The sequence below is a fragment of the Psammomys obesus genome, unplaced genomic scaffold (assembly GCF_907164565.1).
Source record: "Psammomys obesus unplaced genomic scaffold, mPsaObe1.curated_primary_1811, whole genome shotgun sequence".
NCBI classification, from domain to species: Eukaryota; Metazoa; Chordata; class Mammalia; order Rodentia; family Muridae; genus Psammomys; species Psammomys obesus.
The window spans coordinates 12,449,110-12,468,747 of NW_026596134.1; the positions used below are offsets into that span (position 1 = coordinate 12,449,110).

The window sequence follows — 19,638 nt, forward strand, 5'->3', positions numbered from 1 at the left end:
TCTAGAGTTTTCAAATCAGCCAGACCGGCTGGACAACAAGCCCTGAGATCCGCCTGTCTCTGTCCCCCACCCTAGTGCCTGGGTTACCCGAACACGCTGGCACGGCAAGCCTTTATGTGCACAGGGATCCGAATGCGGGTCTTCACGCTTGTACAGCAAGTACTCTGCCCATGGACCCAGACCTGCAACTAGTAATCGGAATCTTTTTCCAGAAGTACTCTCAAAAGTCCGCAAAACATAATACACACAGCAAAGTGCTGTTTTCTATCATCAGAAAATTCTGATCAGTCTTATTCAGAGTACAAAGAAAAGGTATCTCAGTTACTTGTTTAAAGAAGTCAGTACAAGGTGCACGAGATGGCTCAGTGGATAAAGGCATTTGCCACCACGATGGAGGACCTGAGTGTGAGTCAAATCCAGGACCCACATGGAGGAAGAAGAGAACTAACTCCCAAAAGTTGTCATCTGGCTACCAGATAAGCTGCTCCCCTCCCACATACAAATATATATGTTTAATCACTCGTGGAGAAAAAAAAAAAACAAATCTTTTATTCCACATTAAGTACAATGAGATTAGCAGTTGCTAATAAGAAATTAATTCTAGCTAGGTAGTGGTGGCCCACACCTTGAATCCCAGTACTTGGTGGGATTCAGTCCCAGAAGCTGCTGGATCTTTGAGGCAGCCTGGTCTAACCCTGTCCGAAAATAATAATAATAATAATAATAACAACAACAACAATAACTCTAACTGCAATGTTCTATAGAAATATTAGGTACTGACAAATGAGGTATTTGAGTCTTTTCTTTCCAGGTTAAACAGAAATCCATCAATCAAATCAGGCCTTGTGGGGCTGAAGAGATGGCTCAGTGGTTAAGAGCACTGACTGCTCTTCCAGAGGAGCCAGGTTCGGTTCCCAGCACCCACAACTGTCTGTAACTCCTGTTCTAGGAGATCCAAGGCCCTCACATAGACATACAAACAGTCAAACACCAATGTACATAAAATAAAAATAAATAAAGATTCGTTTAAAAATCAGGTCTTATAACAAATATCTACCCTTAGGCAGCAGCGGATGTTGAACACTTACCTACACCATGTTTTATTGGAGAAAGTGCTAAGAAATAGAAAGAAGGTTGATCCTTGCTTTCTACAGCTCTAAAATCTGAAAGGAGCACTGGATATTTTAAAGAAAATATCTGTACAGGCAAAGTGCAACTTTGGATAGCTATGTGACTTCTTTAGAACGGTGCATGGTAGGGACATGAGAGGAAAAAGCTAAGCCAGGCTGGACAATGAGTGCCCCAAAGAGTGGGGGTTAGAAAGGATCTTACAATGTACTAAACCAAACACTGGAGAGCCTAGAGCAACTACAGGTTTGCAATCCTGTGCGCGTGTGTTAAGGAGGCTGAAAGCAGTGCTGATTTCCCAAGCATGGCTCATACTTCAGCAATGTGAAACAGAGGGGATGAGAAGGCAGATAGATCCCAGAAACAAGCCTTCCTATTCTTTCTTGGGTGTGTGTGGCTCGTGATCTCATTTGAATGTCGGAACAATGGTCTAAGTGAATCAAGAATTATCACCCATTTTACAGAGGAGGAAAACAGATTTATAGATATTAAACAGTTCGTTCAATGTCACTGTAATGACTAATTTAGATGGGCAACTTGACTGAATTAAGAAACATCTCAAGCACTAATGAAGCACAACTTCTGTTAAGTCTGTGTGAATGCTTCCAAAAAGGTTTATCCCGGGAGGAAAGACACACACTGCCGTGGGCAGCACCATCTTGGGATGGGGTCCAAGACTGAATACCAAGGGAAAAGGGGAAAGCCAGCTGGGCACCGTCATTGTCCTTTCTTTGCTTCTTCTGTAGTGTCATAGACTAAAATTTCTGCCAGCATACTTTCTCTGGCCCGGTGAACTGCCTTCCTCTGAACCAAGAACCAAAATAACCCATGCCGCCCTTCTGGCCACTTCTGGTTAGTATATGGTCACATCAATGAGAGAAGTGACTAGCATAGCTGTACAAATGTTTTAATGAGCCAAAGGCACTTTCTTGCCAGCTTATTGGGAATTTACATTTTCTTAAACGCTAGAAATAACAAGGCAGGCTGAAGAGAGATGAGAGGCTAGATGAAGGGCTAGGCATCCCTCTCGCTGCCATGGTGCGGGCTACGCATGCACCAGACCCAGGATGCATATCGCCAGTACCTCAGAAGGGAAAAACTAAATTAAGTTCAGAATGGTTCTATGATCGGATCAATACAGAATTGAGTGGGAAAGATCAACAACAGGCAATTGCAGGCACTGTTTGAAGAGGAAAAGCAAACAACTAAAGGAAACAGAAGCCCTAACCCAAAACCAAAGCCAGCTGTTTGATACTCTACCAACAGTAGTTAGCTTCCTCTGGTGGCCCAATCAGAAGCCACCAATTCAGCCTCATGGGGTTCTGTTCACTGATGAAGGACTTTGTGATCTGTCTTACTCTTCCATCCCTTGGGAATATATGTGTGACTGTGAAGAGCAGATAGGAAAACAATAAAAAGGTCAGAGAAGAAAATGAGAGGCCTAGAGCGTGGGATGGACAGAGACAGGGGCTGGGTATGTGGGTGGGAAATGTGGGTTGAAAACAGAGGCAAGGTTCAAAAGGGTCCGAGACAGAGACGGTGTTCATTCCACAGCCTGTTCCCGGCAGCCCTGGTACCCACCAAGATGCTACAAACACTCTACAGGGGAATATAGAAAATTAAATAAATTACAACATGGCGTTGGATGCTACACACAGGACCAAACCTCAGCTGATTTCAGGGGAGGGAAGAAGGGTAAAGCAGAAGGCATGGAAATAAGAAGGGAGACGGAGAAAGAAGAGATCACTCTGGAACTTGTAAATGACAATGATTTGTGAACTAGTTTCAACATCATTCTACCACCCATTTCACTGGACGTGAAGAGCATTCCTCGCAAATGCTTTCTAGATGATGAACATCCCTTCAGAAAAATAATAACAGAATTCCATATGCAGATATCTCTAGGACAAAAGTGGTCAGAATCAAAATGAGGTTGCTTATGTCAGAGTGTAATGAAAATCAGGTGGGGTGGGGGATCCCATGAGTGTGTACCTCATAACAAGAACAGTCCCAAAAGACTGCCAGACTACACCCTCAGTCAAAGGCCACTAAAATCTCACACAGAAAACTTCTGCCCCAATTTCTATCCCCAAACTGTCCATGCAACCTCAGACTGATACTATGTTCATTACCGATCTTTGAATGCCCTTGCTATTAATCCTGTGGCCAAGGATTACTGTTTCAAATTCACTTATGTAATATTCCTCGCTTTGCCTTTCCCCTGCCCCATGGTCTTAACATCACACATGCTCCCCACTGTAATTCCCCTTGCTTTCTCCCACGTAAATACTATATTTCTCCGGAGCGTTCCTTCCGTGTGTTTGATGTTAGCTATATAGAAACAAGAGGTAAATATTTTTGGTATTAACCACATATCAGTGAAAACCTTCACATTGTTGCATTGCCATTTTCACTAAATATGAGGTCAGGGTGTGGAGGCAGTATTTGAGCCTGGACACCCTGAGCTGAGCATCCACTATGCTGAGTATGTGAGACGATACCAAGGGAGGAAACAGATCACCATGGGATATATAGAGACCAAGGACAGGGATGGCTCGCTTTGGGGCCCAGCAGCAGCAGAACAGTAAGGAAAGGATTTTTTACTCTTAATTAAATATTTCAACTTAAAGTTGGGGCAATACTTTAACTCAAAAAAGAAAAACAAAAAACAAAAAACAAAACAAAACACTGCAGCCTTCCACTTGGAGTCTCTCTAAATTTTTATGTGCTTAAATTAATTTCTCTAGATAAGAAGCCACAAGTTAGGTTCCTTCAGTCTAGTGAACTGCTTCTCTGGGCAGCAGCACGGATGGGTAGAAAATACCAGACCTTGCTCTAGAGTCAAAAGCCCTGGACTTGATCCTAAAGACATGGCTCAGGTGTGGAACCCTGAGCAAATGGGTCATGCAACCTTTACTACCTTCTCAGAGTTATGGTGATAATGCTCCTTTCTGGGGTAGTTTTAGGACTGATCCTAAGACCTTGCCTTTTCAGGAGCTCTTTCACTGTGAGATGAAAGTCACCCAAGGATAAGCTCAACACACAAGCACCAAACCATCTCGTGGTCCCCTTTTCAGAATCCAGTACTGACTCCAGATTCTCAAAGATCAAACTGAAACTCCCTTGTGTGCCTCCCTTCAAAGCAGGTGAGAGGACAAAAAGGTACAGGGCTGCTGTCTAGACCTGGCAGCTCTCTTTGGCATCAGCATCATCTTCAGCTTTTGCCTCTGTGATAGTTTAAGTGGTGGTCAACTTGTTAGATTCTCTGGACATGTCTACGAGGGATTTTCTAAATTATGTAAACTGAGATGGGAAGACTCATCCTAAATATGGTTGGCACCACTTCATGGGTGGGAGTCCCGGGTTACAACCAAAGAAGAAAAAAGCTGGCTGAGAAGGGGTGAGCACTTACTACTTTCTGCTCTCTCACTTAAGAAGCACTGGGATTGGTTAGCTTCCTTCTCTGGGTGCCATGCTCTCCTGACCACTATGGACTATACCCCTAAAACTGTAAGCCACAATAAACACTTCTTCCTTTAAGCTGCTCGGCAGACATTTTGGTCACAGCGACTAGAAAGGTCCCTAATAAGGCCTCTCCCCCCCCCCCCGGGGGGATAAGTTTCCCTTAAGCTTGCTGATATTACTTCAGGGGACTGATTCTCCAGATATTTCTGAACACAGCTTCCTAATTATCACCAATACTTACTCTGGCTAAGAGCCTATCCAGATCTTAAACTGAAGCATTGCTATTCGGAATGTAGCAAGAGTAGGAAGGAAAAGCCTGTGAGAGTACAAAGATGGGTGGTTCAAAAGGTTCGAAAGGTTAGGAGGTCAAGTGACCGAGCAGCCACACAGCAAATGCAATCTGTGTAATTTGGCAGGACAGAAATCCACGCAACAAAGGGCCTGAGAGTGTACAGATAGAACCAAAGGATGAAGCCTGGCTTAGTCTCCATGGCCCCAAAGAGGAGACAAATTAGGTAAATGGACAGAAAGACATATTTGGGGGCTGTATCATCAAATCATTGCCTGAAGCAACTACTCACATGATCATTAAGGAAAACTTGTTCCCTATCTTTCACGCATTCCAGTGGCTTCCAGCCTGTGCTGCACCTTCAGGTCACTCATCTTCCCCTCTGTGACATCTATCATTGTAAGTGGAGACTCAGGGCAGGAGAGAAGAAAGTGAAGGCGAAAACCCTCACCCCTCCTTCCAATACACACCAAAGTATAACCATCTTCAGAGTCCTACCCACTCAGGAAGACACAGCATCTTCTTAAAAACCCCACTGCCCTTAAAGGCTCCATGTTGTATGAATTGTGAGCTACAATTCAGCACTGTTTTGAAAGCCACTAATCTGACATATGGAGTGAAAAGAATAGTAATCAGATTAAGCAACTAATCAGGATGATCAGCATGAACCAGGGAAGCCAGCCCTTCCTCTAGGTCACACTGCTCTGTGGAGGGTGGCTTTGCATTTCTGCCTTTTACATCTAATCATTCCCTGCTATGTTTTAGTAACAAAAAAAAAAAAAAAAATTTAAAGAACAATACTCTGTGTATTGATCATTCTTAGAATATATGTATTCTTTTTTCAAAAGAGAGGAAACTATGATAAAGGAATTTGCCGTCTCTCTGTCTTTATTCTTAATAGATCCAACTTTAATATCTTCCAAGCTTAGGAACCCTGCCTTCTGTCTCTAACTGTTAATCACACTGTGTCTGGAAAAATAGTCTACAAGCCCCAGTCAGTAGTGGTACAAGCCTCCCTTTAATCCCAGCACTTGGGAGGCAGAAGCAGAAGGATCTCTGTGAGTTCGAAGCCAGCCTGGTCTACAGAGTGAATTCTAAGACAGCCAGGCTACACAAAGAAACCCAGTCTCACCACCCCCTCCAAAACAAGGTAACAAGCATCAACTCACTTTATCAAAGTTTTCTCATTTATCTGGAAGAAAAGTAAACAAAACCAAGCTGAAAAAAAAATATTATTAAAAACAGAAGCTCTCACTTGTGTTTAAGGAGAGAGAAAGGCAGGTGCTGAAATGAACCTATGTGACTTGCAGAAGAAATGTTTGTATTTTCTTGTGCCACTATGTGCCTATCTGGGCACTACTCTAAAGAAACACATTCACACTGGGTTTGTTAGTCTGGGAATGGCAATTCAAATACATAGAAAGGATTCTGAAATGAGGAAGTTTTAAAAATACTAGAGTTTTGTCAACTTGGGCCAAGCTAGTGTCATTTAAGATAAGGGAACTAGGCCACAACTGAGACTGTGGCTTTTGGGCAAGCCTGTGGGTTTTGTTTTATTGTGTTGTTTGGCTGATGACTGATGTGAGAGAGTCCAGATCACTGTAAGCATTGCCAACTTTGGGCAGGTAGTTCTGGGTGTATAAGATAACAGGCTGAGGAAGCCATGGGGAGGAGCAAGTCAGAAAGCAGCATCCTCCATGCTTCAGTGCCTGCCTCCATGTTCCTGCCTTGAGTTCCTGCCCTGGCTTCCCTTCAGGAAGAACTACAAATGTGAGCCAAATAAACCCTTTCCACCCCAATTTGCTTTTGGTCACAGTATTTTTATCATAAGAACGTATTTACCCAAACTGAATATAACCCCTGCTCATATCAATAAATATGTAACTATGAACAATCTTGCATGGTATGAAAAATTCTGTATCACATTATGAAGTCTCATCACAAATCCGCCAGAAATAGGATGATAAAACAAGCTAGAACCTAATATGATCTCTTTCCATGATGATCTTAACCATGCTATTCACTCTGTAGTAGCAACCTCGGTACTCCTCAGTGGGATCCTGGGTCTGCTTTATTTATGATCACTATCAAAACCATACATTCACAAAACAATCCCAGAAATAAGTCTTAATCCTCAAAGAGGACCAAAGGTAAGGCATAATAATGGGGTCAACACAAGAGACCACACTAAAGACCCATTCATCTTGTTTAGCTGGAAATATGTGGCTATGAACAAAGCACTTAATTTGTTTTCTCGTGTTTCCTGGAAAAAAATCTATCACTTCTTCTTACCCATAGTAAAAGCACTGCTTTTCTGCCTATTAGTTTTCCAAAATGGCATCTTCACCAAATAATGGAGGTGATTTGCATTCCTGTTTTCCCTCCAGGTCAAATACGTTTTATTTTTTAGCTAAATACGAATTAGAACTTTTTCCTTCAGGACTTATCAGAGCCTTTATCAACCATGTAGATGTGCCAAAATCCTAAACTAGCTAAAGTCTTGGAGGGAGAGAAGGCACATAAGAAAATATACTGGGAAAAGTTCATAAGTAGTTTTGAAATGTTTCATGGCAGCCATTTAAGGGGCTTGCTAGCTTTGTAACTTTTGGACACATTTCAGTGTCCTGGATCTGTAACATGGGAAAAACAACACCAACCCCTAAAGTAGTTGAGGAGTAAATGAGATAACATAATAAAATTCTCTGAACCAAGTCTATTGTTTCTGTTACCTACTTTACAAGGTTATTCTACGCATTAGAAAAATATTTACTTCAAATAGCTTATGTTTCAGAAGTCTTAAGTAAGCTATAAAAGGTCACTGAAGTGAACACAAAGAATCCTAATTTAAAATCTAGCACAAATATAACTTCAACTCTCAAGTGCAGTCCTGAATGTCACCATGGCCTCAAGTTCACAGGATCTTACCCATCAAGAACACTTTCGCTAGCAGTATCTCCTAGGGATATAAGAAATATATTTGACCTTTGCCTTAGGGGAGGGGAGTGGGAATCAGTACTCAAGTAAGTTTCTAAACTGGTAAAGAAAATTGGGCAAAATCAGTTTTATTTTCTTCTGAACTACTGAGAGCCTCTGGGGCACATCTTGGATCTCCAAGAAGGGAGTATACACCTCCCACTGGTATATAATGAGGAAACTTCCAGTGAGCAACTCTTGGGAATCCTGTTCTGTGGAAACTACACCAACTCAATGAAAACAACACGTACAATTCTTGAGAAACGTTGTGCCTAGAACAATGTCTGGCACATCAAAAGTTCTTAACAGACTTCCCTTGCAATAATGGCAATGAGACTGTCTTATTGTCTCCAAACATGCTGGGTTGTGCAGGAATTGTCTTTAGCAGCATTTGTAGGACCAATGTGCCAAGCAGCAGTCTTGGGGGAAAAAAATACTTGTCTGCAGATGCACAGGCCTTTAACGAGCTGAATAATAGGAACAGAAGGTAGCTTAGCATCACCACTAATATGGACCTTCTTCAGGACGTGTACGATCCCTTGGGTATCATCCATCTCCATTTACTTGGAGAGCAGCAGAGCCTAATAACAACCTTCACAATAAGGACCCTGGTCTCCTAACTCTCCCTTTATTTCCTGACAACTCCAAAGCAATGCCACTAGAGGGGAAGCAGAGGAGCCAGACTATATTCTGCATGCTCCTGAAGCACCGCCAAACTGCCACAACAGGGGCTACTTGCTTAACGGCACTGTAGCTCTCCCATTCATACTCACCCCTTTTCATTCATTATACACAATATTACCGTATTTATTAACTTCCCATCGTTATTTTCTTTCTTTCTAAAGACAGGTTCTCCTTTAGCTCACCAGGCTGGCTTTGAACTCTCTACTCAGCCAAGGATGGCTTTGAACTACTGATCTTCTTGTCTCTACCTCCCAAGTGCTAGGAGTACAAGAGCGCACCCTTTGGACTGTTAAATTTTCTTTTAATCAACGCTATCATTTCCTCTTTTAGAGGGCTTTCCGTCTTATCTTTCCCTCCTACAAGAATAGTTTTTCTCTTGTCCAGTTTTTCTCTTTATTTCTTTAAAAATAAATATATCCTTCCTCCGTCTACATTCTCATTCCTCCATATTGCCTCAATTTTGAACTCATGCCTCAGAAACAAAAGCTCCTTCACACTTAAGACAGATGTCTAAAGACAAGGTAGAAGATGGCATGCTTCACTATCTGAACCAAAGGACAGCTGTGTTTTAAGGGGGCTGCGTCTCCGATCTTTGTTCATATATATTTTACTTCTTAGAAATCAACGAAGAGTCTGACCAGTTAATGGACAATTAATTTTCAAAGCCTCCCCTCAGCCCCCGCATAAACTTAACAGAGTCACTTTTAAATGTAACTGATTCTGAAAAGGGGGTGCTGAAGTTGATAGCTGGAGCTGTCAAGGCACAGAACTCAGGCTCTCCGGTGATGCAAAGAACAGGGACCCGCCTTCCAGGACTCCAAAGAGTCTCGCTCCAGATGCCTTTTGCAGACCACACAGGCAACCTCCTCCCGGACCTCCCCCAGGGGACAGAGGGATTCACCTAGAGCCCAAGGCCTCAGCAAGAGGATCCACAGACTGCCTGGGTCCGGCTAGTACCTGGTCATAAGGGGACTTCTCCAGCATCTGCGTGCACAGATCGGCGCAGAGCTGGAACTTCCTGCGTCTAAAATAGCTCCAGGCCAGGAGCAGCGGATCCATCTCCGAGCCCATGGTGGCCAGGGACAGCGCTCCAGGGACCCGAAGTCCAGTACCCCGGGCCGGGCCCTGGGAGGGCGGGGTCCGGGAACCACGAGCGGGAAGCGTCGGGCTCTGCCGGGCAACGCGCTACGGCGGGGCCTGGCCGAAGAGGTGCCCACGGCGCGCCTGAAAACAGGGGCCAGAAAAGCGTCACTGAGCTGCTCAGGCAGCGAGTTTGCACGAAATTGGCTGCAAAAATGTGTGCTTTTAAAGACAGCAGATTTCATTAATTTTGAAAAGGCACCGTGCCTTTTAAAAATAAAACAGGTAGTGACTTAGACACCTCTATGGGGGCCTCCGTGCTTACAAGAGATGCAGTTGCCTAGCAACCGCCAGGTTGCTTACCCAGTAAGTGCAAAAAGCCACCTAAATTGACCCGGCGTGTGTCTCGGTCCCACTCCCCCGCTTTTGCTCATTCCTACTGCTCTCATATCTCTGACTCTAGAAACGTAAACGCGAAACAGCTCCTCTTGTGCTGTAAATCCAAAAACCCTCCAGTATTTTTCCATCTCACCCCATCTCAGTGTTCAAATTGCCGGAGATTTGAAAGATTGCTCGGGCCAATTCATTCATGAGAAACTGAGATAGGTTCCATAGAGAGAAATGACTTGCCTGTGGTTGCCTGGAGTTAGGGAGCTGGGACTGTAATTTGTGTAACGGTAGGCTGTTGATTTTTAATTCTAAACTTACAGATTGATGGCATTTCCTCCATAGTAGACAATGTGTGGGAAAGGGGGATTTGTTGTTGTATTGAGGTTTTTCTTTCCTTTGGCTTTGGTTGTTTTCTTTTACTATCAGGGTCCTTGCTATGTATCCGAGGCTCGACCCCAGTGCGGAGGGCTACAGGCATTTGAAACCAGATACAACAAAAGAACTTTTGAAACACTGTTTATGAGCAGATGTCATCTGTCAAATGTTTTTGTGTGGACAAAATTGAGTACAGGTTTTTGGCACGTGCTAGGTAAAGATTCTATCATTGCAATGATTGAGTTAAATCCCTAGGCCAGAATGGTTTCTTCAAGTGCTGCCTCGCTTTCCTCTACAGATTTACAGAGAGGGCAAATATCTAATGACAAGAGCCAGTAAAACAGAAATGTGGCCAGGGTGAATCTGGGAGTGGCTTCATAGATCGTTCCCTTGCCTCCTTTGTACCAAGATGGAAGACAGGGGGAAAAAAATCCCAATAGTAAAGCGTTTTCTGATCGTGTCTAAATTTTCTTTCACAGATGGCAATCGACAAAGACAGACCTTTTGCAGTGTTCTCAAACCACTAGAGAATTACAATGCAGACATTATATTTAATCCGGGTAGCATTTGCAGATATCAAGCTGAAGAAAAATTTCAAAACTTAAGGAATGGATTGTGAATTTTTTTTCTCCCTTTCTAAGCAATTTTTTCTACAATGTTTGCATTTTGGAAGTGAGTAATGATAAAGATTATGAGTTTTACAGTGATGTCTAATTTGGTCCATTTGTGTTTCCCTGGGAGTGACTCTACAGAAATAACGTGTAAAAAAGTCCCAGGGAGGCGGTCTATGTGAAGGGCATGGTTTCAGAAAAGCATGTGTTGGCAATTGACAGCTTTAGTAGTTCACAGGGGCCTTTTATTTTCTTAACCCTGGGTAAATGATTCTCAACCCTTATACCCCAAACTGACTGTGAAATGACAAGTTCTGCCTTATCCTCTGAGTGTGGTGGTTAAAGGTATGGACGTGTGTGTGTGTGTGTGTGTGTGTGTGTGTGTGTGTGTGTGTGTGTGAATATATATGTATATATGTGTATATGTATATATATGATTTTTGGTTCACTTTATTTTATGTGTCTGAGTGCTTTGCTTGCATGTATGTCCATCCACCTTGTGTGTGACAAGTGCCTGTGGAGGTCAGAAGAAGGCATCTGGTTCCTGGAACTGGAACCAGATTTCGTTGAGTGTCTGAGCTGCCATGTGGGTGCTGAAAATAAAACCTGTATCCTCTACAAGAACAAGTGCTCCTAACCTCTGAGTCACCTCTCCAGCCCTATACCCATTTGTTTTAAATTTCAGAATGATTTGAGATTTACATTTTAAAACAATGCACAGATAGTTCAATGTATTCCATCCAGTCCTTCCCATTGTCAATTTCGCCCACTGCCACAGTGTGCTTGCCACAACTAATGAGCCAGCACTGATACATTATCAAGCAAATGTCATGCTTATTTGGATTTCAGTAATTTCCTGCCAATCTCACTGGCATTCCAAGTATTGAGCAATGCTTGTTGTTGTTGTTGTTATGGTGGTTGTTGATGTTACACACATTCTCTTAAAGCTCTTCTTCATCTGCAGCAAACTCCCAAGTGAAGAAGCCCACAAAAGTAATCACTTCCCTAAAATAAAATCTCCGTTTCTACACAGGAGCTATATTGCATAACCTCCAGTTGCTGACCATCTGCCAAGCTCCATTTGCCTCCTGCAGCCCTCCAATGAAGCCACCACCTGTTCTTTTGGGAAGGCTTTTTTTAAAAACTGAAAATGCAATTAATAACCATCCCCTCTGATTCTAAATTTGCTTTCTTGACTCTGAATTTCACAGGCAATTACGCACATTCACTAAGTTGATCCAACTGGGTGTTCTTGGGAATATTTCTCAGGTTCTTCTGATTCAGGCCACATACAATAGCCTGCACAGCTCTAAATTAGGTACATAAGGAAAGCTGATTCATTCAATTGCTTTTTTTTTTTTCTATCAGGCTTCTTGTACTCGGCAAATCATATTCTACGTCTGAAAATGAATTAATTTTCAACAATGGGAGTAAGATGAGAACACTGTTGGTTTAAATTCTATTTACGCAATAAGCAGCTTCTGGCCCTTTTTTATGCATGGGTGTGAGGTGGAAGAGCATCCCTTTCTATGTAGTGCCAAGGAATAATGACAGTGTCCTTCAATGTGTTTTCAAATTAATAATAATAATCATATACTTTTTGAAAGATGTAGTTTTTAAAAATAAAACAACAGTATCTCCTCACATGTTACATACATAGGGAATCATGGTATAAATATTTGAAGTGCAAAAATATATATACTTTTTAAAGTACAGTAATGTAGATCTCTACCTTTGATCTTCCACAAAGACTCATGCATGTGTCCCAGGAGGGCGGTGAATAAGAAGGATTTGGCTAGAGTACTGGTCTTTTAAAACACTAGTTTCACAATGCTTTGCCACCACAAATCCAAACTTCCTACCTGGACAGAAAAAACAAAACAAAACCTTCTAGTTCTAACTGTAGACTCTTTCTCTGAGTGTATATAACCCCATACTCACACAAGTGACCCCAGTCTCCTTGCTGCACCTTAATGGACTTAGCGAGAGCATCATATAGCTGTTACTGCCATACTTCTGACCAGACACCCTTTTGCTTTGCTCTATAAAGCTCTCTCATTGAAATGCCACTTAATTGATCAGGTCTCTTTTCAAACTGTCAACATTTTATTTCTATGCCACGTTTTTCTTCAAGGCCCTATCATTAAATATTCTTTTTATTACCAAACTTTTTTTTTGTAACAGGGTCATCTATAGCCCAAACTGGCCTTGAACCATGGAGCCAATGCTAGTCATGAAGCTCCTGATGCTCTTACCTCCATCTCCCAAGTACTAGGATTACAGGTATGTGGTACCGTGCCTGCCTTTCTTTTACCAAACTTCAATTAGGTTCCTCTAAGCCTTTTCAGCACTTGGTCCTTACCTTTGGTTTCTGTGTTCATTTCCACAGAATTCAATTATACAAAGACTACTGCTAACTTGGTTTATAGAAAATCCTCATAGTTAGGTTTGACTTCCCTCTATAGCATATCAATTCTTTGTTTTCCAGAGTCTCCCATATAGTCTGATCATCCTACCCTTCCTCAGGAATCCTATTAAGTGAACTTAGTAAGGTTTCTTCCTAGTTCCAATGTCACCTCGGAGATCTTTCTATTCATGGCTGTGCTAGTTAGTTTTCATCATCTCAACACAAACTAATCATAAATAAAAAGAGGATCCTTCATTGAAAAATGCCTTCATCATAACTGTAGGCAAATCTGTGGGATCATGTTCTTGATTAATAATTGATATAGGAGGTCCCAGCCCACTGTGGATGGGGTCACCCCTGGGCAGGTGGTCCTGGGTACTGTAAGAAAGAAGGCTCATCAAGCCATGAGAAACAGCATTTTTTCATGGTCTCTATCAAGTTTTTGCCTCTAGGTTCCTGTCTTGAGTTCCTGCTTTGTCCTCCCTCAAGAGACTGTGAACTGGGATCTCTGAGCCAAATAAATCCTCTCCTCTCCTAATTGCATTTGGTCATGGTCTTTATTATAGCAACAGAGAACAGCATTTTATTACAGGTCTTTATTATAGAACAGAGAATGCAGGACAACAGCTCTCTACGCCAACACCTCAAGTTTTTCCTTGACGCTAAATTTTCATTATTTTTCATCCCATATTTGAAGTTGACACAGGTTCTTTCTCCCTTACTAAAATAGTATTTGAATGGAAACTTATCAGCTCCTAGTTTGGCTTTATGTTTCCTGCTACATTTTATATGCATTTTAAACATATTACCATCTATGACTATCCCCTGTCTTCTGTTCCTCAGAAGGTAAACACCAAGAACAGAGACTTTGTTGCCTCTTCAGCGCTTAACGTTTGGCATATAATAGGTACTCAAGAACTGCTTGTTGACCAAATGGTTTTCCTTCCAGTAGTAAAGGTCATACAAGTTGTGGGTCACTTATCATACCAGTACTGGGAAGATGAAGACAGGCCCATCCCTAGGGACTTGCTGCCAGACAACCTCACCAAATCAGTGAGCCCCAGGTCCCAGTGAGAGGACCTGTCTTTACAAAAAAAACATAGGATGGTTCCCGAGGAACAACACTTAAGGTTGTCCTCTGGCCTCTACACATATATGTACATGTAAGCACACACTTGTACCTGTACAACACACACACACACATGCTTACGCACACTACCAAGAGCCACCTTGTTATCTCATTTAAATTTGTTCTCACTCCTTTACCTGCAGAACTTGTTATTCTCCTTCATTGCAAACCTGGGTGAGAGCAGCGAGCAGTGACTATAACATAGCCTCCATGTGATGCTGTCTTGAAATTTCTTCCACCCAATTAGTCCGTTGCTTTTGAACTGAGCCCCACTCTTCTCTGTATGGACAAAAGCCAGATCCTCTGCCAGGCTGTAACATGAATGGTCTCTACTCTAATTTCCAATGGGTTTTGTGTTGTGCTTTGAAATCCTATAAGCCAACCCCTCCACTCCCTCATTTCTTTCAGCACTCTCTTCTACATTCTAATGGGAATGGCCCATCAATGTTGGCTCGTGGCATTGCATGGACTCTGAAGCCCATAGTTCTAAACTTTCCTAAATTCCTCCTACAAACTAGCTCCAAAAGCCTAGAAACCACACGGTCACAATACCTCCTACTCCTTGGTATGCTGTTTCCTTTAGTTACTTTGCTCATTGGTCTGACAAAAGCTATTTAACAAAGGCAATCTTTATTTGGACTCACAGTTGGAAGGGATACAGTCTATCATGTTGTGGAAGGCGTAGTGGAGCAGTGAGTGGCTGATCGCATTACATCTGTGGTTAGAAAGCAGACAGCGATGAATATGTGTGTCTTTAGAGGAGAGTATGATAAGTAGCTATCACTTGGTATATATTTAGTGATAGTTATTAGCTTTGAGATTCTAATTCTAAGAATCCATAAGAAATTAGAGATTTTTGTTTGCAGCTCTGAAGGCTGAAACTAAGGCTTATGTAGGCAAGGCATGTATTCTACTAAATGAGTTACATAATTAGTCCAAGGCTTCCTGTGGAGTTTTGTTGTGGTGGGTTTTCCTCTTATCCATTTGCTCCCAGAATAATGACTCATGAGACTCAATTATTATTTTACAAATACCTCAGCCATATAGCTAGGCTCTTCTATGACTAGCTCACAACTTAAAATTACCCATTTATATTAATCTTCATTCTGCCATGTGGCTGGTTAACTGAGCTCAGGTACCATGTGTCCCTTCCCCTAACATCTTGCTGGCTGGAATCCCGTGTGCCTGGCTGGCTCTATCCCAGAGTCCCTTCTGCCTAACAGATGTCCCACCTATTTCCTGATCCAGCCATAGGCCATGAGTATTTTAATTGACAAGTGTTGCATCCATACAATACACAAGAGATTCCTTTTACAGTTTAAAGAGCATCATAGAGTGCTAACTGGGTTTATGTCAACTTAACACAAGCTGGAGTCACTGGAGAGGAGGGAGACTCAACTGAGAAAATGCCTCAATAAGATCAAGCTCTAGGTAGGCCTGTAGGGTATCTTCTTAATTAGCTGGGGGAGGGCCCATCCCATTACGGGTGGGGCCACCCCTAGTCTTACAGTTCTAGGTTCTAGAAGAAAGCAGGCTGAGCAAGCCATGTTGAACAACCAACAAGCAATAACCCTCCATGGCTTCTCCACCAGTTCCTGCCACTAGGTTCCAGCCCTGCTTGAGTTCTGCCCTGACTTCCTTCAATGGTGGACTAAGATATTGAAGTTTAAGCCAATTAAACCCTTTCCTCCCCAACTTGTTTTTTGGTCATGATGTTTTGTCACAGCAATAGAAACCCTAACTGAGATAGATGGGTAGATAGAAACATGCATTTTATATGCATGTATTGACACGTGCACTTTACAATTCAATCAGAAAATAATGATATCATAATCAGTAGCTTATAATCTTTGTATTACACCTCAAACACTCTTAGCAGCTATCATCCCTGAAAATATTACAGACTGTCATTATTATCAGTTAATATTCATCCCAATAATAATAAACAAAAAGTGATATTGAAGTCTCTGATTAATTCTTCCACTTGATACTAATTATAGTGTTATAGTGGAGAAACCCGGCAGATGCTTTTAACCAAGTGAACAAAGTCAATAAGGCCAATAATAGAACAAATAGTTGTGAGTGTCTTGATATGCTGTTCTGAGGACACATGTTGCTTATTGTCATGCTGCCAGAAATGTATGCCCTCAATCTAGTAACGAGAAAGATCAAATGAAGAAAAAGGTGGTATCAAGTCTTCAAATCATCAACGTGATGGAAGATAAAGGCAGAAACAATTCCAGATCAAAAGGGGCATAGAAACCAAATGCAATATGTAAGACCTAGATCAAAATTTAATTTTCTCCTACAAAGAGCATCAATGGAAAAAATTTACATGAGATTGATAAATAATGCTACCGTGACAATATTGATTTCATTATTTTGGTAATTGTGGAATATATACACAGGAGAATATGTTTAAATAAAGATGGACACAAAAAAATGGCTAAATGCAGTAATACACACACATACACACGTATGTGTATGTATATGTATGTATGTATGTATATATGTATGTATGTATATGAGAGATTTCCTGGTGATGGTCAAGGAAATGTGATAATGTTCGTATTGAGGAATCAAGAGATGAGGGTAAAAATAAAACATATGGTAATTTTAAAATCATATTTGCCAATCTGATGTCTTAAAAGGGGAAGCTGGAGAGATGCTCAGTGGCTAAAAGCGCTTATTGCTCTTGCAGAGGACCCATGTTTGGTTCCCAGCGTCCCCGCGGTTGTTCGCAAACATCTATAACTCCTGTCCTGGGTGATCCGATGCCCACTTCTGGCCTCATTCACATAAAATGAATCTAAAATACTTTTAGGGAAAAGAAGAAAACAAAAACTCCTCATGAGTAAATATTCTACACTGTATCTATGGGAGATCCCGTCTAAAACAACTTGATATTTTAGCTTGTGACAAGAAATTTTGGGATTTGAAGAGTCATCACTTTTAAGATTCTCATGGTACAGAATGAAAACTACTTTCTAGTTCATTTCCTATTATCAGTCAAATTGATTTACTAAGCTGTTTATATGGATCTCTCTCAGAAAGAATTTTCCTTCTTCCTTCTGAGAAGCTGGTGTGTTTGGAAATGGCCTTGGATGCTAAGAGTAGTTGCAAAGACTTTACAATTTTTTGGAATTACTATAACCATTAACAAAATTCACTTATTTTGTCTTTCTTTTTCTTTCTTTCTTTCTTTCTTTCTTTTTTTCTTTCTTTCTTTCTTTCTTTCTTTCTTTCTTCTTTCTTTTCTTTCTTTCTTTCTTTCTTTCTTTCTTTCTTTCTTTCTTTCTTTCTTTCTTTCTTTCTTTCTCTTTTTTCTGTTTTTGGATTTTTGAGACAGCAAGGAGCTCCTTAAACTTGCCATGTGGACCAAATGAGCCTTGAACACAGAGATCACCTGTGCCTGCCTCTCCAGTGCTGGGATTAAAGATGTGCACTACCTCACCTCCATCATTTGCTTTTCAGTCTATTCACTTGGTCTATGTGACATTTCTAAATGAAACAATTTGTTGACTCTAGTTTGTTTTGTTTGTGTGTGTGTGTGTATTTGTGAAAAGGTTTTTTTGTTTTGTTTTGTTTTGTTTTGTAGCCTAAGCTGGCTATGTCCAGGCTAGCATCAAATTCACCATCTTCCTGCATTAGCCTTCACAATGCTAGGATTATCATACCCAGTTTTGGATTCTTTTTTATAGGAATCTTAAGATCTTTATTTTGTAAATGTAATTGTTTTTCTTCAAAATGTTCAATGGAATAACCATGATATGCCAAGAAGATATCTATATATTTGTTTATATATCATCTATATCTATCTATCTATCTATCTATCTATCTATCTATCTATCTATCTCATATCCTTCTTGAGATTTTTTAAGCTTCTTGGATCTGTAGTTAACTTTATAGGACTATCAACTCTTATCTATTTAAATGTGTTTTTGTCTCTGTTTTCTTCTGAGACTTTAGTTTCACATATACTAGTATGTTAGAGTGTCTCACACAGCTTTTAAATGCTCTGTTCTTCTTTTCCATGCTCTTTTTGCACTGTCTTTCAAGTCTGGAACATTTCTATTGCTGTAGTTTAAAGTCACTAATCATTTCCACAGTGGTGTGAGGCTGCTGAGGTGACATAAAGGAAGAAATTTCTGGTCAAGGGAGCTAATGCAGCAGGTAAAAGCTAGCGACATGCAACATGTGACCCCCCCCCAACCCTGATGACCTGAGTTCTATTCTAGGAAGCCACAGAGTAAGTCTTCTGATCTCAGACACCTCAGAGAGACAGACAGACGGATGGATGGATGGACAGATGGACAGGTGGACACACACACACACACAGAGTAAAAATGTAAAATGTTAAAAGGAATTATTCATCTCTGGTGTTGTATCTTTTATTCCTAAAAGATTTTTGTAGCTTCTACAAATACTGAAATCTCTTATTACTTGTACATGTTATCCACATTTTCTGCCAGATTCTTTTGCATTTTAGTCATAGTTATTTTAAAGTCCTCAATAAGCTTCCCCCGGAGAAAGAGAACCATTGGCGTATATATAGAACAAAAATCATTGTAGTGGTTTATTGCGTGTCCTTATGAAGATGAATGTCCCACAATCTGTCGTATTCAAGGAGGCCCAGTGGCATGATTCCAGCCCCAACCCAAAGCACTGAGAACACAGGAGCCAACGTGTAATTATCAGGGCAGCTCCTGGGAGCACAGATATCTGAATCAGAACAAGAACATATTAGCCAAAGTCAAGATCGAACTTGCCCATCCTTCATTTTTTGGTTATATTTTGTGGGGAATGTAAAGATAAGCCTTACAGAGGTCCATAGGGAATGGTGAGGGAGGTTTTAGGGGCTCATACAACTCCTCGAATGATCCTGGTCCACTGCACACAACGCTGACCTACTAGGGACTTCTGACACACTGCTCTCAAATGGATATGAGGCTGGGGCAGTGACTACTTCCCCCTTCTTTACAGAAGTCTCCTGAGGTGACCTCGCCTCCCTCCGCATATGTTTCCTTATAGTTACACCAACCTGATTGATTGTTATTGGTGCTTGAGGCTAGTATAGGATGGTCTGATTGGCCCTTTAATCCTATAA

At 41.4% G+C, this 19,638-nt stretch overlaps 1 protein-coding gene across 2 annotated transcripts in view; it reads right to left on the reverse strand.

Moving 5' to 3' along the window:
• The window catches only part of Ttc8 (tetratricopeptide repeat domain 8), a 57,252-nt gene extending 47,565 nt beyond the window's left edge, over positions 1-9,687 (reverse strand). For both annotated transcript variants that reach the window (XM_055592938.1, XM_055592940.1), the window contains exon 1: positions 9,497-9,687. In XM_055592938.1, coding sequence (XP_055448913.1) covers positions 9,497-9,610 — 114 coding nt within the window. In that variant the 5' untranslated portion in view covers positions 9,611-9,687. The remainder of the gene's footprint in view (positions 1-9,496) is intronic.
• Between the last annotated feature and the right edge of the window lie 9,951 nt (positions 9,688-19,638).